The 21,970-nt window shown below is 36.2% G+C and overlaps 1 protein-coding gene across 7 annotated transcripts in view; it reads right to left on the bottom strand.

The window, feature by feature from the left end:
- Positions 1-21,970, bottom strand: part of LOC141447210 (calcitonin gene-related peptide type 1 receptor-like) — a 444,034-nt gene that overhangs the window by 76,949 nt on the left and 345,115 nt on the right. For all 7 annotated transcript variants that reach the window (XM_074114519.1, XM_074114517.1, XM_074114518.1 and 4 more), the window contains 2 exons: positions 19,234-19,348; positions 4,718-4,828 (listed from right to left, as the gene is read on the bottom strand). In XM_074114519.1, coding sequence (XP_073970620.1) covers positions 4,718-4,828; positions 19,234-19,348 — 226 coding nt within the window. The remainder of the gene's footprint in view (positions 1-4,717; positions 4,829-19,233; positions 19,349-21,970) is intronic.

Below are 21,970 nucleotides of genomic sequence, written 5' to 3'. Positions count from 1 at the left end.
AAAGTAGTGTTTAATCAACACACGAAATTCATTTTCGTCCATTTTTTGAAAATCACTCGACTTCCTCGATTCAAACGAATGCCAGACACAAAGAAATAGACCGATCTGGCTGAAACTTGGTGTGTGTTCTTCCAAGAGATGCTACTAACTAAACATAACCTCGATACGCGCCAGTAGTGCTATCTCTCTGACTTTGCACGGACTTTTCAAACGACCCTCGTATTTCTTTAAAGAGAATCAAACTGTTCACTTATGTATGAAGTTTGTTCCTCAATTCTTTGCAGGAACCAAAACAAACCTTTAACTGAGTAGGATCGTCACTTGGCTGAAAAATTGGTTGCTTATAACTGGACAGTGGCTATAGAAACACCTAAAAATTTTCCAAAGCAAAAGGTAATGCTTAAGTTTGGTAATACGAGGGGCACTATTTATATTTTGAGCCTAATAATAAAAAAAAACAGTAATTTGTCATTGAAAATGACTTTATTGTTTTTCAAAATATTCTCCTTTATGATCTATACACTTCTGCATGCGTTCGAACCACTTGTCAAAGCATTTTTTTCCATTCCGCTTGAGACACCTCCAAAACATGGTTTTTGAATGCATCAACGGCTTCTTCTGCCGACGAAAATCGTTGTCCACCGTAATTTATTCTTGACGTTCGGAAACAAAAAGAAGTCATTTAGTTCCAAATCAGGACTGTACGGCGGATGACCCATTAATTCGATTTTTTGAGTGCTCAAATAGTCGGTTGTTAGACGCGAGATGTGTGACAGCTGGCATTGTCTTGATGAAGAATGATCCGACGGCGCTTGTTTGTTTTCCTTATCTCATCAAAGACTTCCGGCAAACAAATGGTTGTGTATCATTCAGAATTGACCGTTCTACGTTCCTCTAAAGGCACTGTTGCCACATGACCAGTTTTTCCGGAAAAAAACAGGCGACCATTTGTTTATATCCATGATTCATCACCTGTTACAAACTTATACACGTCTTTTGAAGCACCGCCATTATATTTCTTAAGCATTTGTTTGCTACCAATCGACACGAGCATCTTTTTGAGATTTTGTCAGATTATGGTGGGATCCAACGAGAACAAACCTTTTTCCCGGCTAAATGATCATGCAATATTTTATATATGCTGGTGGAACTAATGCCTAAGGTTGCCTCAATCTCACAGTATGTCACATGACGATCTTGCATTATTAGTTTTTGCACAGCATCAATGTTTTCTGACAGAACAACTGATTTTTGAACGACCTTCAAGACTTTCGTCGGTTAAGCGAACGACGACCACGATTGAATTCGTTATACCAGCGTTTCACAGTGGCAAAGGTTGGGGCTTTATCGCCAAAAGTGGAAGTAAGTTGATCGGTGCACTCCTGTCTTGATAATACACGTCGAAAGTTGTAATAAATCATTGCACGAAAATTTTCACGAGTTAATTCCATTTTTTTTCGATGAGACACAATTTTCAAGTGACTGTAAACAACACCAATCGCGCTCAAATAACAAAACGTTCTGAAGAAGGTTATGGTCAAAATTGTCAAGTGGAAACGTCAGATAGCACCTGACAACACTCAGTGTTGCCAAGGCTCAAAATATAAGTAGTGCCTCTCGTATTGATTACAGTTTTTTTTAAACTCCTGGTGAAACCATCAATGTCGAGACCAGCCTGTGAATCCAGCTTTGGTGAATCGGAAAGGACCAATTTTGTTTATTTTTGCACGATAACGCTCGACATTTTAAGTCTGCTAAGAAACCTACTATCAAAAATTATGGGGAACTTGGATATGAGATTCTGTGTCACCCAGCTTACTCTCCAGACTTCTCGCTGACCGGGTACCACTTTATTTAGACATCTTCTTGTAAAGAAAAAACAGATGAACAAAAAGCGGAGAACCATTTTAGAATTCCTACATTCTAACGACACTAATGTTTATTCAGAGAACGAGGAAATGCTTTTAATAAGTGAGTAAAAGTATATTGATTATAATGGAGACTGTATTGATTAACTAAATATTGTTTAAACAGATTTTTTGTTGCTCTTACACCTGCATTATTTTTTCGAACAACCTAATATTTTAAAATTTTCTCACAAATAGCTAACGGAGCACCAACAGTTTGTTGCAGTTTTTTTGGTAAATATGTATACTTCAATTCAATTACAATCGAACTTATTTCAATTAATAGAGAATGTTAGCAAATTTTTGTCACCTACTTTTACCAATTGGTGTACCCAATAAAAAATGGAATTTAACACAAAAAAAAGTCAATCAAATGTTCAAAACTTTTGTAAAAAATAAAAATAAAATAAAGTCTAATGATTTAAAGCCCAAAAAAGAAGGGTACAAGAATTAGGTCACAGATCATTTTTATTTCTGTTTGTTAAACCTAGAAGTTAACTTGGTTATATTGCTGCCAATAAAATTCCAGGCAAGCCAATGTAATCCAATCTGAAGGAAACGTTGACAATCTTATAATCCGTTATTCTAGGAATTTCCCACAATACCCACATTCTAGTCTACATCATTGGTTTCCATTTCAACTGTATACAACAACAAATAGAATGAATTAAATCAGAGTGAATTAAACTTCAGTGTGAAGAAAGTGAATAATGCTTCAGCTTCACCAAAGTAATTCTCTCTGAAAACATTATTAAAATTCACTATTCTCTTTTAAGGAATTTAGTCAATTTATTAGTAATATTTTAAAACTACAAAATAAAGTTGTATCAAGTAAAAAAATAAAAATTCCCTTAATTAAGTGGTTTAAAACTTATTATGGGGATCTAAGGATTTTTCGTAGCATACTGATGATGTTGCCATATCAATTGGCTCATGCCATGAAATTTTTTCGGATGTTTTGGGTATGAAACGTGTGGCAGCAAAATTTGTTCCAAAATTGTTGAATTTCGAACAAAAACAGCGGAGAATGGAAGTTGCTCAAGAGTCACTCAATGAAGTCGTCAACGATGCGGATCTACTGAAACGTGTTATAACAGGTGACGAAACATGGGTTTACGGATATGATGTCGAAACTAAGGCTCAATCGTCCCAGTGGAGGCATTCTGGATCGCCAAGACCGAAAAAGGCTCGACAAGTGCGGTCGAATGTGAAGGTTATGTTCACTGTGTTCTTCGATTTTAATGGCATAGTGCATCATGAATTCTTGCCACAAGGTCAAACAATCAATAAGGAGTACTACCTACAAGTTCAACACCGTTTGCGTGAAGCAATCCGAAAAAAAACGCCCGGATTTGTGGCAAAACAATTCATGGATTTTGCACCACGATAATGCACCTGCTCACACTTCATTGCTTGTTCGTGAATTTTTGGCCAAAAACAAAACTTTAACGATGCCCCAGCCTCCATATTCGCCAGACATGGCTCCATGTGACTTTTTTCTATTTCCAAACATAAAGAGAACATTAAAAGGCCGTCGTTTTACAAGCATAGATGACATTAAAAGCGAATCGCTGAAAGCTATCACAAAGATCGAGTTTCAGAAGTGTTTCGAGGATTGGAAAAAGCGCTGGCACAAGTGTATTGTATGCGAAGGGGACTACTTTGAAGGCGACAATATTAATGTAGATGAATAAATAAATATTTTTTTCAAAAAACGAAAATTCCCGTTACTTTTTGAACACACCTCGTATTGAACCGCATATTGTATATATTTAGAATTGCAAAATTTGGTTGAGACCTACAATGTTCTTTCGTCTATCCATACGGGTCTTAACATCAATATTTGATTTCTTTTATTACTATTTATCACCTGTCTCTCTCAAGCTTTTAGAATCAACTTCGTCGATTAATGCTGGAGAATCCCAATTCGTTGAAATAAATCCTGAATTAGTATTGTGTCCAAGCTGACAAGTTAAAAACACGTTTTCTCGCATACTAATTTTAAATAGTTGACAAGTATACTTCTTAACAAGATAATCATACTCAATCACTTAATTGAGTTCTATACAGTACACAATGAATACTTAAATAGTGCTGTTAAATAAATAAATAAATAAAATACTTATAGTATATAGAGTAATTATATTATTATTTTTTTTACACAATTCAAGCACTATGGCTAAATATTAGGTGAAAATGTGTGCTCTTTGTATAAAAGTAAGTAAAGTAATCGCCAATTTTTTCAGGCTGGGCTTAACGTCCAACTAGCATTTACTAGGTGTCGTGGACGGAGGCGACTAGCAAACTTACTTTTACTGTAAACTTCTTTTATTAACTAAAATTAACCGTTAAATAAAATCCAAGGCCTGCAGACCGGGAATCGAACCCAGTACCACAATGCATATTAGCTGTACAGGTCTCGCCTCTTAACCCGCTCGGCTACCGTGGCACCTTTGTATATGCTCTTTGTATAAGTATATATTCAATAAATTAGGAGTTAACTAAATCTAATGTTCTTTGTCAGCAGTGTTAATTTCAGGTATTTCTAGTTTATTTTATCATAGTAAGCTGTATCTAAGTAGTTGTTCTTTTTACTTTAAATTATATGTATCTGTTATTTATATATTATTATTCTATATTTTAATTATTTTCGGGTATTTCAGTATGTAATGGTTTTAATTTTTAATTTAAGATTACTTAATATTGTAAAATGTTGTACATGTGAGGACAGTCTTCTTGCCACAAGATGTATCTTTCTTAAGGTAAATAAAATATATTATTATTATTAGAGTAATTATATTCATAATTACGATTTGGATCAAAGCCGGTGATGAAATGTGGACATGGGGCGAAGGCTGTTTCTCCTGCAGATGTGGCCGGCCAGCAAGACCATCCATCAAAAGTAGCTTCACACTGCAGTCCTATAAATTAAACATTCACATTATAAACTAATAGTTCAAATATCCACCTAAGAAATTTGTTGCTTCAATTTACTGCCGAAAAGTGGATGTAAATTTTCGCTTTAGACTTTTGAAATTATATTTCTGTGGAATTTTTTTTAAAAACAGAGACGGAAACATTGAAAAACTTCTTTGTAAACAAACCAAAAAAACAAAATTAAAATTTTAGATTTCCTTTTAATCTCCAGTCTATTCTTGATCAAGTATATTACCTTACAAGAAAACCCCTTTAAGACATTTCCAGAACTGCATTTTTTATTTTATTTTATTATTATATTTTTCAGTTTGTATTATAATTATTTTTTGTTCATAAAGTTTAAAGTTTATTTACTTATTAATTTAAAAGAATTATATTCAATTATTACTCTTTTTGACGAGAATACGTCTTTAAATTTGCTATCATATGGAGGCAATCCAAAAAACCTAATGATAACAAAATCGGGGGATACAGTTTGGCATTATAGTTTCGAATCTATCGTCTACATCCAAAATTAAATTAGACCACTGGATAGCTAAAGGATCAAAGAATTCATTAAGATAAGCGAGGACTGTGACGCATCGCGCGCAGTGGAGGGGGAAGCGCCGCCATTTTGAGATCATTTTGCTGCGTATCGAGATTTGCAATTAGTATAACTTTTGACTCAGAGAAGCTACGATGTTCGTTTAAGTTTTAATCGTCAGCTGTCCTCACAATCTATCGATTTGTATATAAAAAATTAGTGTAAAATAGTGACAGTGAATATAATAAGGTGTTAGAATAAAAAAATATTATCAAAAATAAATAATGTCGGCCTATAAGCGTCGAAAAGCTAAAACCAAATACAGAGATCGTATACGGTTGGAAAGGGCTTCTCAAGAACATCGAATGGTAATAATAAAACACCATATGACCGAGTCAAGCTGTGCCTAGGAACGTAAAAGAATGAATGCGGCCGAGCGGTATCAACGACGATGTCAGTACATCTGCAGCTGGGGCGGTTGAAATTAGGCAAGTGGATGATGAAATCGCTTCTACATCGACAACGGACTGTATAGGCACAGAGTGTGTTCGATCGTCGATTTGTTTCCTTGATTTCATCCTAAATACATAAATAAAAATATTTTATATAAAAAATATAACCCGTTACGTAAAAGTATTCACGTACAACACACGGCCGTGTCCATGACCCAGCCACAGTTTTTTTTTTCAAGTCATTCACTTCTTCTTTATCTAATTTTTTAATTAATATCGCTTCTTGTATAAATGCAACTCTACGTATTGTAACGTTTATTCTTGTACAATACATAATAAATAAATACTACAGGAATGTATGCACTAACTTTGCTGAATAAAGTGATTAAAACGGTTTTTTCGTTTTGTTATTGTTTATTGGATAGAACCTCACAATATGGATTTCCAATGAAAGTATAACATTGAAAAAATTTAACATGAAAATAATACTTCTTTTCTTTATAAAGTTTTTTAAAAAAGTAAAAGTGAAAAGAATAAAAAATTAATTTAAAAAAAAAGAAGTGATGGCTACATTTAACAAGATTATTTAACATAAACGTATTAGATTTGTTACTTCATTAAGGTGTCAAGTTCACACAGTATAAGAAAAAAGAAGAAGCTTCTTTTTTAAGAGTAAACAGTCTCCTGAGTAATCTGAGTTAATGGATGGCTGCCAGAATGTTCTGAATAATGAAGTAGCTTCTTGTTTCAGTTAAACTAATGTTTTAATTATTTTCTTATAAATAAAACTAATTTTTATTAAAATACACTCGATAAATACGAGGGTCGTTTGAAAAGTCCGTACAAAGTCAGAGAGATAGCACCACTGGCGCGTATCGAGGTTATGTTTAGTTAGTAGCATCTCTTGGAAGAACACACACCAAGTTTCAGCCAGATCGGTCTATTTCTTTGTGTTTGGCATTCGTTTGAATCGAGGAAGTCGAGTGATTTTCAAAAAATAGAATAGAAAAAGAATTTCGTGAACACTACTTTATGAAAGGCCTCAGGAGACTAAAGAGAAGCTTGATAAACATTATGGTGACTCTGCACCTTCGATTAGAACAGTTTATAAGTGGTTTCAAAATTTTCGGAGTGGCCATACGGGCACAAGTGACGCTGAACGTTCTGGACGCCCTGTTGAGGTTACTACTCCAGAAATCATTGATAAAATCCATGATATGGTGATGGATGACAGAAGAGTGAAGGTGCGTGAGATTGCCTAGTGCTGTGGGCATCTCGAATGAACGGGTACATAATATTTTGCATCAACATTTGGACATGACAAAGCTATCCGCAAGATAGGTGCCGCGATTGCTCACGCTTGACCAAAAACGAAATCGTGTGAAGTGTTGCAAGGACGGTTTGCAGCTGTTCCAGAAGAATCCGCAGGACTTTAAGCGTCGTTTCGTCACTGTGGATGAAACATGGATACATCACTACACTCCTGAGACCAAAGAACAATCTAAACAGTGGGTTACCAAGGGGGAATCTGCGCCAAAAAAGGCGAAGACCTTTCCTTCGGCCGGAAAGATTATGGCGACTGTCTTTTGGGATTCGCAAGGAATAATCCTCATCGACTATCTGGAAAAGGGTAAAACTATTACAGGTGCATATTATTCATCGTTATTGGACCGTTTGAAAACCGAGCTGCAAGAAAAACGCCCACGATTGGTCCACAAAAAAGTCCTTTTCCATCACGACAACGCACCAGCTCACACCTCAGCAGTTGTGGTCGCAAAATTAATGGAAATAGGGTTCCAACTCGTTTCACATCCCCCCTATTCTCCAGACTTGGCTCCCTCGGACTACTATTTGTTCCCCAATATGAAGAAATGGCTGGCGGGAAAAAGATTTTATTCAAACGAGGAGGTAATTGCAGAAACGAATGGCTATTTTTCAGACTTGGACAAATCCTATTATTCGGAAGAGATCAACAAACTAGAGCAGCGTTGGACGAAGTGTATAAGCCTAAAAGGAGACTATGTTGAAAAATAAAAAAGGTTTACCCCAAAAAATTAAGTAGTTTTTATTTTTGCACGGACTTTTCAAACGACCCTCGTACATTCAGAATTATACTTTCCCGTTTGTATTTGATACATAATATTGTAAAAGATTAGTTGAAACAGTAAGCTTTTTGTGTTGAAATAAATAACTCAAAAATATTTATCTTAAATATGAAGGGTTGATTGAAGTAAGAAAGAGATATCCCGTAATAACATTGTTATTATCTACTTCTCTATTTGTTAGAAAGAAAATTATGCTTTCTTCCATTAAACTTAGGAATTAAAACTCCAACTTACAACAAATTGATATATACAGGTTGAACCAGTAAGTGATGTCCATAGTCCTACTGTGTGTAGTACATCTAAAGTGGAGTTCAATGACGTATTGGCCAACTTCAAATTTTCCACTGTTCTTGAGTGACGTCACTTTAATTTTTTTTTCTAAAATCATTACTTTTTCCAATAAAAAATGTTATTACTCAGAAAGTTTTAGTCCGAATTCGATTCTGATGATACGGTTAGAAAGACAGATAGATTTTCTAAAAATTGAGACCATTTTGAAGCATAATTTATACTCCAAACAGCCTCAATCTTCCTCCGGATGCTGGAAAAATAAAAGTAATCGAGATTTTCAAGAAAACTCATTAGGCCCTTATGTGATCATTATCAGACCTAGGTGCTGGCATTATTTAGTAAAAGTTTCCTTGTTTAATGGGCTGTCAAACAGTATATCATTGCCCAGGATTCCTTTTATCTTCGTATGAGAAATTACGAGGGGGTACCCAAAAAAAACCGGAATTATTTTTTAAAAGCTATTTATTTACAAATTTTTTACAGAACAACCTTATCCCCTTCAAAATACTCTCGATTACAACTAATACATTTGTCCCACCGGTGCTTCCACTGTTCGAAACATTTTTTGTAGTCATCTTTAGAAATGGCTGACAGCTCCTTCTTCGTTTTTTTCTTGACCTCTTCAATGTTGTCAAATCGGTGACCTTTTATGCCATTTTTCATGCGTGGAAATAAGAAAAAGTCGCACGGAGCCAGGTCAGGCGAGTAAGGTGCGTGGGGCAGCGGAACCATGCCATTTTTAGCCAAAAACTGTGTAACAGAGATGGTTGTGTGTGCAGGTGCATTGTCGTGGTGGAAGAACCAGTCTCCTGTTTGCCACAAATCGGGTCTTTTTTGGCGAACACTATTGCGCAATCTTTTCAAAACTTCCAAATACAAGGTTTGATTGACGGTCTGACCTGGGAGGACAAACTCTGAATGGACTACGCCTTTGGCATCAAAAAAGCAAATCAGCATTGTTTTGATGTTTGACTTGACTTGACAACATTTTTTTGGTCGGGGTGAAGATGACGTCTTCCATTGGCTCGACTGTTGCTTTGTTTCTGGGTCATAACCATAGCACCATGACTCATCACCAGTAATGACCTTTGACAAAAAGTCTGGATCAGTTTCAAGCTGTTGTTTCAAAGCACGACATGTTTCAACTCGATGTTCTTTTTGATTGTCAGTCAGAACTCGAGGAACAAACTTGGCAGCAACCCTTTTCATCCCCAAATCTTCCGTTAAAATTCGCTGAACCGAGCTCCAAGATAACCCACTACTCTCTGACATTTGATCAATTGTCTGTCGACGGTCTGTGAACACCAGCTCTCGAATTTTTTCAACATTTTCGTCGATTCGGGCAGTTGATGGATGTCCAGAACGAGGTTTGTCATCAATCGACATGTCGCCATTTTTAAACCGAGTAAACCACTCGTATACTTGAGTTTTTCCCATAGCGTCATCTTTGTAAGCTGTTTTCAACATTAAAACACTTTCAGCAGCATTTTTGCCGAGTAGAAAACAAAATTTCAGAGCTGCACGTTGTTCACTTAAACTTGCCATCATAAAAAACGAAAAAAGAACAAAACAGCGCTGGTAAAAACAATCACTGCAGATGAACAGAACAAGCCAGGCAGACAACACAGGCAGGACTGAACTGGCAAGGAATTGCGCTATACACGTCTAGCGGCAGAAACGCGTACTACATAAGCTCCATGCGCGGCAACGCAATTCCGGTTATTTTTGGGTACCCCCTCGTACGTTTGTTTTTACAAGAAAACGTGTTCATGAGCACTCAACAGTGTTAGTTTATCAAGTCGTTTAATTCATTGAAAACTCTTTTAGATGGGTCAGTAGTCAATTTTAAAGTAGGCTGTCTTTAAATAAGGAAGTCAAAGGTTACAAATTGCAATAAAAAAAAAAAAAAAAAATTCTAAACTCTTTGAAATATTTGAGAAAATGTCAGGAAATATTTTAAATAAGTACGAGTACTATTCTTATAATCGAAGGTTTGCTTAGTTTCAAATATGGTACAATAGAAAATTTTGAAACCATTCTAACAGATAAGGGAAGACACCTTAGTTAATAGCTAATTCATATATAACGATTATCTGTTAGTGGGTTCAAAGGGTTGGGTCAAATTTGACCCGACAATATTACTTACGTTATAACTTTTTTTCGTAATGTCTCCGATTAAGACAAATTTAGCTTTCCTAGTTCATGGGCCAGCTTAACTGAACAGAACTAGTTATCAGCAATAATATTAAATATTAGGTAATATTTACTATATATTAGTTAATATTATAGAATAATATTAAATAATAGGACAGAAAACAAACTCCAGAACATAAAAATAAAAAAAATATTAAGAAAAAAAGGTTATGACGTAAATGGTATTGTCGGGTCAAATTTGACCCAAAACCTATATTTTATTTACTTGCACTGCTCAAGAACGGCTGATTTGTCTGGTCGACTTGTTGGTGAGGATGAAAGAGGAGAATTCAGAGAAGGGGAGAAGTTTATAGTTAATTCTTACAAAATGACACACAAAAGAAAAACGCGCGAGTCAAAATTTAAACCGACGATACCAGTTTGAGGGTTAAGTATATATGGTGTACTTTAGTTAGCAGCAATAAAAGAAATGCTGTCTTGTTCTTAGATTCATCACTGAATACAAAATGAAGCATTTAACCAATCATACAGGTATTCTCGAGTGGATGTTACGACAACTAGAAGACTTAGATTACAAGAGAAAACTAACAGGTAAGCGATCATATACACAAACCTTAAAATATGAATGTGCTGCCACATATAATAGAGCTTCTGATTTCCAGCTCGTAAATCTCCATAACAAAAATTAGTTATTTATACAGCATATAATTTGGCCAAGTGGTTAAAATCATGACCACTAATAAGTTAAAAGTTTTTTTTTAAACGAAGACAATGACTGGGATATAAGATTAGTTCTTTTTATAACAAAATATTTAAAAAATATAAGTAAAGATTAAAATAAAAATGAACACTTCCATTCTTAATAAATCTTCCCGATACGTAGCTTACCTTACATTTTCTGAATGGGGAACTAAATTAAATTTGATTCCGGCTAAAATATAGCTCACTTAAAGAATATTTACGGCTATTATAAATTCTAAATGTTTTGCTGGGAAGGTAGCAAATGGAACCACAACACCAAATTATAGCTATGGACTTTAGCTTTGCTAGTGAAATAAATTAAGTAAAGTAATCGCCTATTTTTCAGGCTGGGCTGAATAGTACCAGCTACCAAATTAGATGTCATGGATGCATGGGTTGAAAGCTCATACTTTACTGTTAACAATTTTCTAATTAAAATGAAAAGTTGATAAAAAGTCTTCCTCTACGCAGGAGAAAGAAAATTAGTCAGCAAAATAATAATAATAATAATAATAAGATACGTCAGTGAAGGGATTAGCTATGAGGTTAGCATACTGGACTCCCACGCGGAGGTCCCGGGTTCGAATCCAGCAGCTGACCCTTAGATTTTCTCTTCCTAGGAGCTTCTTACAGCTCACTGTCCGGTGATGGACAGTGTTGTCTGTAACGAGAGAACACTGTCCGGAGGCCGGCAATGCACTAGAAAAAGCTCCGGGCGCTAATAACCTCAGATGTTGATGCGCCAAAAAAAAAAAAAAAAAAAAATAAGATACGTCAGAACTAGTATGACGTCCGCTAGGATGCGCCATCCCAACGCATCCACTGTCAGGCCTAATCTACCGCGAAAGGACGGAGGGAGGGGATTACTCAGTGTTGAACAGCTCTGCAAAAGAGCAGAGAACTCTCTTAAAAAGTATTTCCAACAACAAGAAGTCCCCCTCTTTGCAAAGATAAAGCCTTCACAGCCTTGAATTTGCGTGAGCCAGGAAATAACGTTGTGCGGTTAGAAAGGGATATGAAGAATGAATGGGGCCAAAAGCAGCTACATGGCAGGTATTAAGCCCTTCTTACTGCAGAAGGAACTGATAGCTTAGCCTCGTGCTAATGGCTCACAAAAGGCCATCTATTTCCTGAGACAGAAGGGTCTGTAATGGCGTTGCAGGACCAGGTGATAGCTACAAAGGCGTACCGAAGATGGGTTCTAGGGGAAAGTCTTGTGCACGATAAATGCAGAATGTGCAACTCCACTTCGGAAAGCATACAGCACATAGTTTCAGGATGTTCAGTACTTGCGCCGAAGGAGTACCTTTTCAGGCACAATAATGTGGCTAAAATTATCCATAAAGCATTTTGCTCAAAGTTTGGGCTGCTGAAGTCAGAAGTGCCATATTATAAATATAACCCGCCGACGCTGCTGCAGAATGCGCACACAAAAGTATATTGGGACACTCAGATAGTAACGGATAGGAGTGTTGCTAACAACAAGCCGGACATACTAGTTATGGATAGGAAGGGTAGAGTGGCACATATCGTCGATAACCCCATACCCAATGATGATGTCATGCAGAAAAGCAGGGGCGAAAAGATCCGGAAGTACCAGGATCTTAGTTTCCAACTAAGAGAAATATACAACCTGGACAAAACGACGATTGCGCCTATAATACTTTCCACGAGTGGCCTCGTGCCCAGAACAACGGTGACTGCTGTCAATGAGTTGGGCCTATCCACTGATCTGGTTGTAGAGGCGCAGAAGGCAGTCCTCCTAGATACGGTCCGTATCGTCCGAAAGTTCCTGAAGTGCTGCCCATTAAGCAGATCAATACAGCCAATCGCCGCGTGCAGCCCGTTATTATTTGGATTTAGTTTTTAACTCCGAGAGATAGATTATGTAATTTAGATAAGGGGTTGTGGCAAAGTCCACTCCCCTAAGTGATTTCCCTAATAAGGAGTCAGAAATGAAATAATAATAATAATAATAATAGAATCTAAGATGAAATGCTGGTAACAGCGTAAATAATGAGAAATTTACTGCCGATCTTAAGATCGGAGATTTCCCTATATAGGGAAGAACAACAAACGCAGAGACAGCACCTTTAAACAGATGAATTCCTACATCTCAGCGAACTGAAGCTGATGTTGCCCAAGGGAATGCCCCAAGATCTAAAGTAGAATTGAATAGCGGCGTTTAAATCTGTTATAGAGTAATTTACATTTGACAGATTTATCTGCAGTACATCAAGAAGTGCTGTTTATTGGAGAATGATTGATAAGACCTTATCTCAACAAACAAGAAATTAGATTTCAACTCAATCGGGAATTTTGTTGATCAAATAATTAATTTAGAAAGAATTCTTTCGATTGAATTAATTGTTTCAGTGGGATTCATTTCTGTTATTCCTCATTTTTGAAATATAGCTTTCTTTCTATTAATTAAAAAACTTTTTTGCACAATTTTATAAACTGAATAGTTATAAATAAATTTTAAAAAAGTAGAGTTTTTTTTAAAAAAAAAGAACCTTCATTAATAAAATATGACGAAAATTCTTTTAATAAAGATCACTTAAGAGAATCCACCCTAGGCTTGGAAACATTCATCACAGAAAACAAAAAGAATCATATGTTTTTGCTTCTTCAATGTTGTACATATGTACAGCGGGGAACATTATTTCTTTAATGGTGTAGCTTCTCTTAGAATCCATAAAATAAGAATTCGCTGAAAAAAAAGTGTTGGTAAATATACGAGGGTCGTTTGAAAAGTCCGTGCAAAGTCAGAGAGATAGCACTACTGGCGCGTATCGAGGTTATGTTTAGTTAGTAGCATCTCTTGGAAGAACACACACCAAGTTTCAGCCAGATCGGTCTATTTCTTTGTGTTTGGCATTCGTTTGAATCGAGGAAGTCGAGTGATTTTCAAAAAATGGACGAAAAAGAATTTCGTGTGTTGATTAAACACTACTTTATGAAAGGCAAAACGCCTCAGGAGACTAAAGAGAAGCTTGATAAACATTATGGTGACTCTGCACCTTCGATTAGAACAGTTTATAAGTGGTTTCAAAATTTTCGGAGTGGCCATATGAGCACAAGTGACGCTGAACGTTCTGGACGCCCTGTTGAGGTTACAACTCCAGAAATCATTGATAAAATCCATGATATGGTGATGGATGACAGAAGAGTGAAGGTGCGTGAGATTGCTAGTGCTGTGGGCATCTCGAATGAACGGGTACATAATATTTTGCATCAACATTTGGACATGACAAAGCTATCCGCAAGATGGGTGCCGCGATTGCTCACGCTTGACCAAAAACGAAATCGTGTGAAGTGTTGCAAGGACGGTTTGCAGCTGTTCCAGAAGAATCCGCAGGACTTTAAGCGTCGTTTCGTCACTGTGGATGAAACATGGATACATCACTACACTCCTGAGACCAAAGAACAATCTAAACAGTGGGTTACCAAGGGGGAATCTGCGCCAAAATAGGCGAAGACCGTTCCTTCGGCCGGAAAGATTATGGCGACTGTCTTTTGGGATTCGCAAGGAATAATCCTCATCGACTATCTGGAAAAGGGTAAAACTATTACAGGTGCATATTATTCATCGTTATTGGACCGTTTGAAAACCGAGCTGCAAGAAAAACGCCCACGATTGGCCCACAAAAAAGTCCTTTTCCATCACGACAACGCACCAGCTCACACCTCAGCAGTTGTGGTCGCAAAATTAATGGAAATAGGGTTCCAACTCGTTTCACATCCCCCCTATTCTCCAGACTTGGCTCCCTCGGACTACTATTTGTTCCCCAATATGAAGAAATGGCTGGCGGGAAAAAGATTTTATTCAAACGAGGAGGTGATTGCAGAAACGAATGGCTATTTTTCAGACTTGGACAAATCCTATTATTCGGAAGGGATCAACAAACTAGAGCAGCGTTGGACGAAGTGTATAAGCCTAAAAGGAGAATATGTTTGAAAAATAAAAAAGGTTTACCCCAAAAAATTAAGTAGTTTTTATTTTTGCACGGACTTTTCAAACGACCCTCGTACATTAGCAAATTAATATAGCAGCAGGTGTTCGAATGATGTTTGAATCAACTTCATTTCCAAGTTTAGAATATTTGGACCTAAATATTATGTTATCCGCTAGATCAGCGTTTCCTAACCTGTGGTACGCGAGTTGCTGGTTGATGGTACGCGAAAAATAATCAATAATGGCGGACATAAAAAATTAAATCATAAAAATATCATAGATACGTTTTTTCCTACAATATATACAAATTATTTTAATTAATAATATTATACAACTGCGACCTATTTGGTCATACAGCATCGAAGTATGGGGATCGACTAAGCGTTCCAACTCACTACACATCCAGAAAAATACTTCGAAAACTTCTTAACGCTCCGTTCTATGTATCTAACCTCCACCATCCATAATGGCCTCAAAATCCCTTTCATTACAGATCTTGCTAACACTCGTTTCTTCAAATTTCATTCCTCTACAGCAGCTCATCTTAACCCTCTCCTAGAACACCTATCTTCCCCCACATTACCAGGTAATCCTCTAAGGAGATTGAAAAGAAGATGCTCTCGTGATCTTCTCTTATCGTGAGAGCAAAGCACGTTACCGGAGTGACACCACTGCGTGCCTTCTCCAATCATAATTTTCTTCTATTTCTTTTTTCTTTTACCATATTTGCTTGTTGCAACAACTGTTGCAGTGGTAAATTACAATAAAAGATTAAAAAAAAAAAATAATTATACATTAAAGTTGTTAATATGTACAGTAATAAGGTTAGTCTGTCTCAAGATATACGAGAAAATATAATAGCTCATTTAACAGGATTAAATTTGTCTTACACGGAGTATTTCCCAAAACGCGCAAACACAAATGTTAACTGGATTTCAAACCCCGTTCTATAAAGAAAATTTAGGAAAAGCTACATCATTATCAATAAAAGAAAAATGACTATGTAAAAATCTGCTTAAAGAGACTGGATTGTAATGAGTAAGCTCTATCCAAGCAACAATAAATTTAATTGGTACTTACAGGTAGTTGAATGCTTAAAAGAAATTAATTTAGAAGATTTGGGCACAAATATAATAATCCTAAAGAAGAACTTTGTAAATTAATTAATAATTTTGAAGAGAAAAATATGTACGCAATTTTTAATTATTTACAAAAAAGTTTTAAAACTAAGATCTTACACTTTACAAAGTTTATAAAGTGAACATGAACTTGAACTCCTTTGCAACAGTTACATTTGTATCTCTATACAAATAAAGATAATAGTAATAAAATAACTCACTCGGAATAACAAATTTCACGAAATACAATCATTTTTTACGAAGTGGTACAATTTAGCATGATGTACTACCAAGTGGTACGGTGAGCCAAAAAAAGGTTGGGAAACCCTGCGCTAGATTATCTTATTGGAATGTTATACAATTGAAACTGTCTTACTGAAAATAGCTTTTAATGTAATTTAGCTTTCATTTTTTTTCTTGTAAAAAGCTTTACTATCGACAAGATTAACGAAAACATAAGATATCGATTTTTCGATACCTTATTTTAATGGTTAGCAAACGATTTTGGGCTTATAACAAGTGTATAATATACAGATAGGTTATAAAACACACTGGCTAAATTATAGAATGAGACCCTTTCACCTAGCGCATTCTACAGTAGTTTCTGCCTAAACAAATTAAACATTCGAGATTAAGTTCACTAGAAAGCGGGATTTGGTTAGTTTTGTTGATAGTAAGTTCAAAAGCTACAAAGAAGATTACAAAAAAAAAAATAAATAAAATAGGATCCTAAAGTTAATTTTTATCTCACAATATTTATGAAGACACTGCAATGGATTGTTCAGCGAGAGTATGAATAAACCATAATCCAAGCTACCAGGTGTGGTACCAGTTTTGATTAAAAGTGACGTCCTGAACTAAAACAGATAGGTTAAGAAAGGTCTCCGCGAGTGTTTATTACAAGAAGGAGTCTTAGGAAAAAGTTTGTAGCCGTGGAATACAATTTGAACTACATGATTTTAAGTGAGTTGCATCTTAAACTATACGTTCCATTTTTAAGAGTGAAGAATTAAACTCGTTTCATGAATTTCATGTGAGAGGGTACTTTAACAAAAATAAAGGTTACATAATGCTGTAGAACTCTGATTTCTTTTATTTTTTATTTTTTTTTAACGTGTAGTGGTAATGAGGTTGTTTTTCAGATTAGTGTGTACTAATTCGAGGTAATAAATCTTATTTAAGGCAAAATGCTTCATTTTGGACAACTAAACAGCAATTTATTTCTTTTATATTTTTTAAAGTCACGCTATTTCGAAATTAATTCTCTCAAGGCAGTTAGAATAAATTAAGTTTACAAGTAATTTGTGGCACAACTTTTGGATACATTAAGTGGAATGATAAGATCAATGCATACCTACACAATGGGCAGATGGGAAACAAAATTTACCATTAGCCAAAAAGCTCTAGGGAGAGAAAAATCTTCGGAGTTATAACGGATTTGTGCGAATTTCCAGCTCTCTGCAACATAATGAAAAGTAAGTAAAGGTTAGCTTTGGAGCAGATTTTCTTTGTGCCTACTGAATAGCTACAGTCCTTAGGATCGAGGATGGAGGCCAATACCAAGCACACTTTACTTAAAATATCTCATACTGTCGCATTAATAAAATAAAATCTAATGCCAACACCGATTGAAATCGAACTCAATACACCTTTAGCTTTACCGTTATTTCTCTAACCACCTCTAATCATGGCGCAAAGAAAATTCTTCCTTATAAATCTATTTTTACGAGGGTCGTTTGAAAAGTCCGTGCAAAGTCAGAGAGACAGCACTACTGGCGCGTATCGAGGTTATGTTTAGTTAATAGCATCTCTTGGAAGAACACACACCAAGTTTCAGCCAGATCGGTCTATTTCTTTGTGTTTGGCATTCGTTTGAATCGAGGAAGTCGAGTGATTTTCAAAAAATGGACGAAAAAGAATTTCGTGTGTTGATTAAACACTACTTTATGAAAGGCAAAACGCCTCAGGAGACTAAAGAGAAGCTTGATAAACATTATGGTGACTCTGCACCTTCGATTAGAACAGTTTATAAGTGGTTTCAAAATTTTCGGAGTGGCCATATGGGCACAAGTGACGCTGAACGTTCTGGACGCCCTGTTGAGGTTACTACTCCAGAAATCATTGATAAAATCCATGATATGGTGATGGATGACAGAAGAGTGAAGGTGCGTGAGATTGCTAGTGCTGTGGGCATCTCGAATGAACGGGTACATAATATTTTGCATCAACATTTGGACATGACAAAGCTATCCGCAAGATGGGTGCCGCGATTGCTCACGCTTGACCCAAAACGAAATCGTGTGAAGTGTTGTAAGGACGGTTTGCAGCTGTTCCAGAAGAATCCGCAGGACTTTAAGCGTCGTTTCGTCACTGTGGATGAAACATGGATACATCACTACACTCCTGAGACCAAAGAACAATCCTAAACAATGGGTTACCAAGGGGGAATCTGCGCCAAAAAAGGCGAAGACCGTTCCTTCGGCCGGAAAGATTATGGCGACTGTCTTTTGGGATTCGCAAGGAATAATCCTCATCGACTATCTGGAAAAGGGTAAAACTATTACAGGCGCATATTATTCATCGTTATTGGACCGCTTGAAAACCGAGCTGCAAGAAAAACGCCCACGATTGGCCCACAAAAAAGTCCTTTTCCATCACGACAACGCACCAGCTCACACCTCAGCAGTTGTGGTCGCAAAATTAATGGAAATAGGGTTCCAACTCGTTTCACATCCCCCCTATTCTCCAGACTTGGCTCCCTCGGACTACTATTTGTTCCCCAATATGAAGAAATGGCTGGCGGGAAAAAGATTTTATTGAAACGAGGAGGTGATTGCAGAAACGAATGGCTATTTTTCAGACTTGGACAAATCCTATTATTCGGAAGGGATCAACAAACTAGAGCAGCGTTGGACGAAGTGTATAAGCCTAAAAGGAGACTATGTTGAAAAATAAAAAAGGTTTACCCCAAAAAATTAAGTAGTTTTTATTTTTGCACGGACTTTTCAAACGACCCTCGTATAAACATTAAGAAACACATATATTACCTTGAAGAGACCTGGACAAAGACTCATTGATGGTTGTTAGACATTGAAGGTAGCGTGAATTTACAAGTTCAGCATGTGGGTCCAGAAATGATTGGTTGCCTGTTTCATCCGACATCTGGAAAATAATGAAAAATTATTAGAAATTACTAAAATATATCTGGATAGATAATTACTACGAGGTCTGTAAATTAAGTAATGAGACTGATTCTTTAAAACTTTTTTATTCAAAAAGAATTACAATTCTACAATATTGTCACCTTCAAAATAACTTCCTTCTGAAGCCACACAGCGCTGGAGACGTTTCTTCCACTCCTCATAGCAGTGCTCGAACTCCGATACTGGAATAGCCTTCAGCTGGCCGGTTACAGCCGTTTGAATGTTTTCAACTGTCCCAAAATGAGTTCCCTTGAGGTGATTTTTCAACTTCGGGAAGAGAAAAAAAGTCATAAGGACTCCAAGTCAGGCGAATAAGGAGGCTGAGAAGCCACAGGAATGTTTTTACTGGCCAAAAACTCTGGTTTATTGAAATTGCTGTGTGACAAGGAGCATTCTCGTGATGAAAAGTAAGTAAAGGTTAGCTTTGGTGCAGGTTTCCTTTGTGCCTACTGATTAGCTACAGTCCTTAGGATCGAGAATGGAGGTCAATACCAAGCATACTTCACTTAAAATATCTCATACTATTGCATTAATAAATAAAATCTAATTCCAACACCAATAAAATCGAACTAAATACATCTTTAGCTTTGCCGTTCCTTCTCTAACCACCTCTAATCATGGCGCCTACCACATCCCTACAAATCTATTTTTATAAACATTAAGAAACACCTTGAAGAGACCTGGACAAAGACTCATTGATGGTTGTTAGACATTGAAGGTAGCGTGAATTTACAAGTTCAGCATGTGGGTCCACAAGCAACACCCACTTGTTCTTGATGTTTGGTCTCACACGAGAATGACCCTTTTTCGAAGTTTTTCAAGAACCTCTCGGTAAAAGTGTTGATTGACCGTTTGACCTTGAGGTAGAAACTCGTTTGTGGACGATTCTCTGGATATCGAAAAAACAAATCAGCATGCATTTGATCTTCGACTTCGCCATCCTTGCCTTTTTTTGGGCCTTGGAGAGGTTGAAGTGTGTCACTCCATACTCTGGCGCTTGGTTTCTGGGTGGTACTCGAAACACCCAAGACTCGTCACTAGTAATGACACGTTCCAGAAAATGGGGGTAATTTTCAATTGAATCAAAAATGTCAAGGCACCTTTCAAACATTCAAACGGCTGTAACCGACCAGCTGAAGGCTATTCCAGTATCGGAGTTCGAGCACTGCTATGAGGAGTGGAAGAAACGTCTCCAGCGCTGTGTGGCTTCAGAAGGAAGTTATTTTGAAGGTGACAATATAGAATTGTAATTCGTTTTTAATAAAAAAATTTAAAAAAGACAGTCTCATTACTTAATTTACAGACCTCGTATGTTAACCAATGGATCTCTTTAAACTGAATCTTGTTCAGCGATAGAGTGTGATCTAGATATGCCACAATAAAGATGTATTCAGTGTACATTGAATTAACTCTTAACTACCAATTCATTAATTCAGAATCAAGCACTGGCATCAATAATGTATCGAAAAATCAGCAGAATTTTAGTATCTTCTCATACTTTTAAATAATGTTATCCACTTTTTTGTTGCTGAAAAATAATTACTAAATCCAGGTGACAAACTTTACGTTTGTCAAAACAAGACAGAAAAGAAAACCCTGTGAGGTCTTTACAATTAGTAAAACAAGTTGACCTTCCCAGAGGATAAATTTCGACAATTTGACACAATTCTTCTTGCTCTAAATTTCGACAATTTGACACAATTCTTCTTGCTCTAAATTTCGACAATTTGACACAATTCTTCTTGCTCTAAATTTCGACAATTTGACACAATTCTTCTTGCTCTAAATTTCGACAATTTGACACAATTCTTCTTGCTCTAAATTTCGACAATTTGACACAATTCTTCTTGCTCTAAATTTCGACAATTTGACAAAATTCTTCTTGCTCTAAATTTCGACAATTTGACACAATTCTTCTTGCTCTAAATTTCGACAATTTGACACAATTCTTCTTGCTCTAAATTTCGACAATTTGACACAATTCTTCTTGCTCTAAATTTCGACAATTTGACACAATTCTTCTTGCTCTAAATTTCGACAATTTGACACAATTCTTCTTGCTCTAAATTTCGACAATTTGACACAATTCTTCTTGCTCTAAATTTCGACAATTTGACACAATTCTTCTTGCTCTAAATTTCGACAATTTGACAAAATTCTTCTTGCTCTAAATTTCGACAATTTGACACAATTCTTCTTGCTCTAAATTTCGACAATTTGACTAAGTTCCACTAGCTCTTATAGCCAACAAAATTTGTGGAAGCATTTATTTACTTAGCAATAACAAAATATATAGACTTAACAGTGTTTTCTTACGGATTTATTTAATTGCATTCTTTCTTATTGTTCATGTCAACTTTTAGAGAAAAAGTGATAAATATTTGGTATTTGATGAAAGATTTACTACTTGGTAAATGTAAATCAAGATAAGTCAATGAGAATACAGCTTTAAAATCAGCTATTAAATGAATGTTGGCCTAATGTTTATACCAGGTTAGCAAACAGATGAAATCATTATTGGCTGTGGCAGGTCTTTATTCAACTTGTGCTGAAAGCGTTCAGTCTAATAACAGAAGAACCT

Source organism: Rhodnius prolixus, unplaced genomic scaffold (assembly GCF_049639745.1).
Source record: "Rhodnius prolixus isolate KJV_2025 unplaced genomic scaffold, Rpr scaffold_7, whole genome shotgun sequence".
In the NCBI taxonomy this organism is placed as follows: domain Eukaryota; kingdom Metazoa; phylum Arthropoda; class Insecta; order Hemiptera; family Reduviidae; genus Rhodnius; species Rhodnius prolixus.
This window is presented reverse-complemented; position numbering and strand designations above follow the sequence as displayed.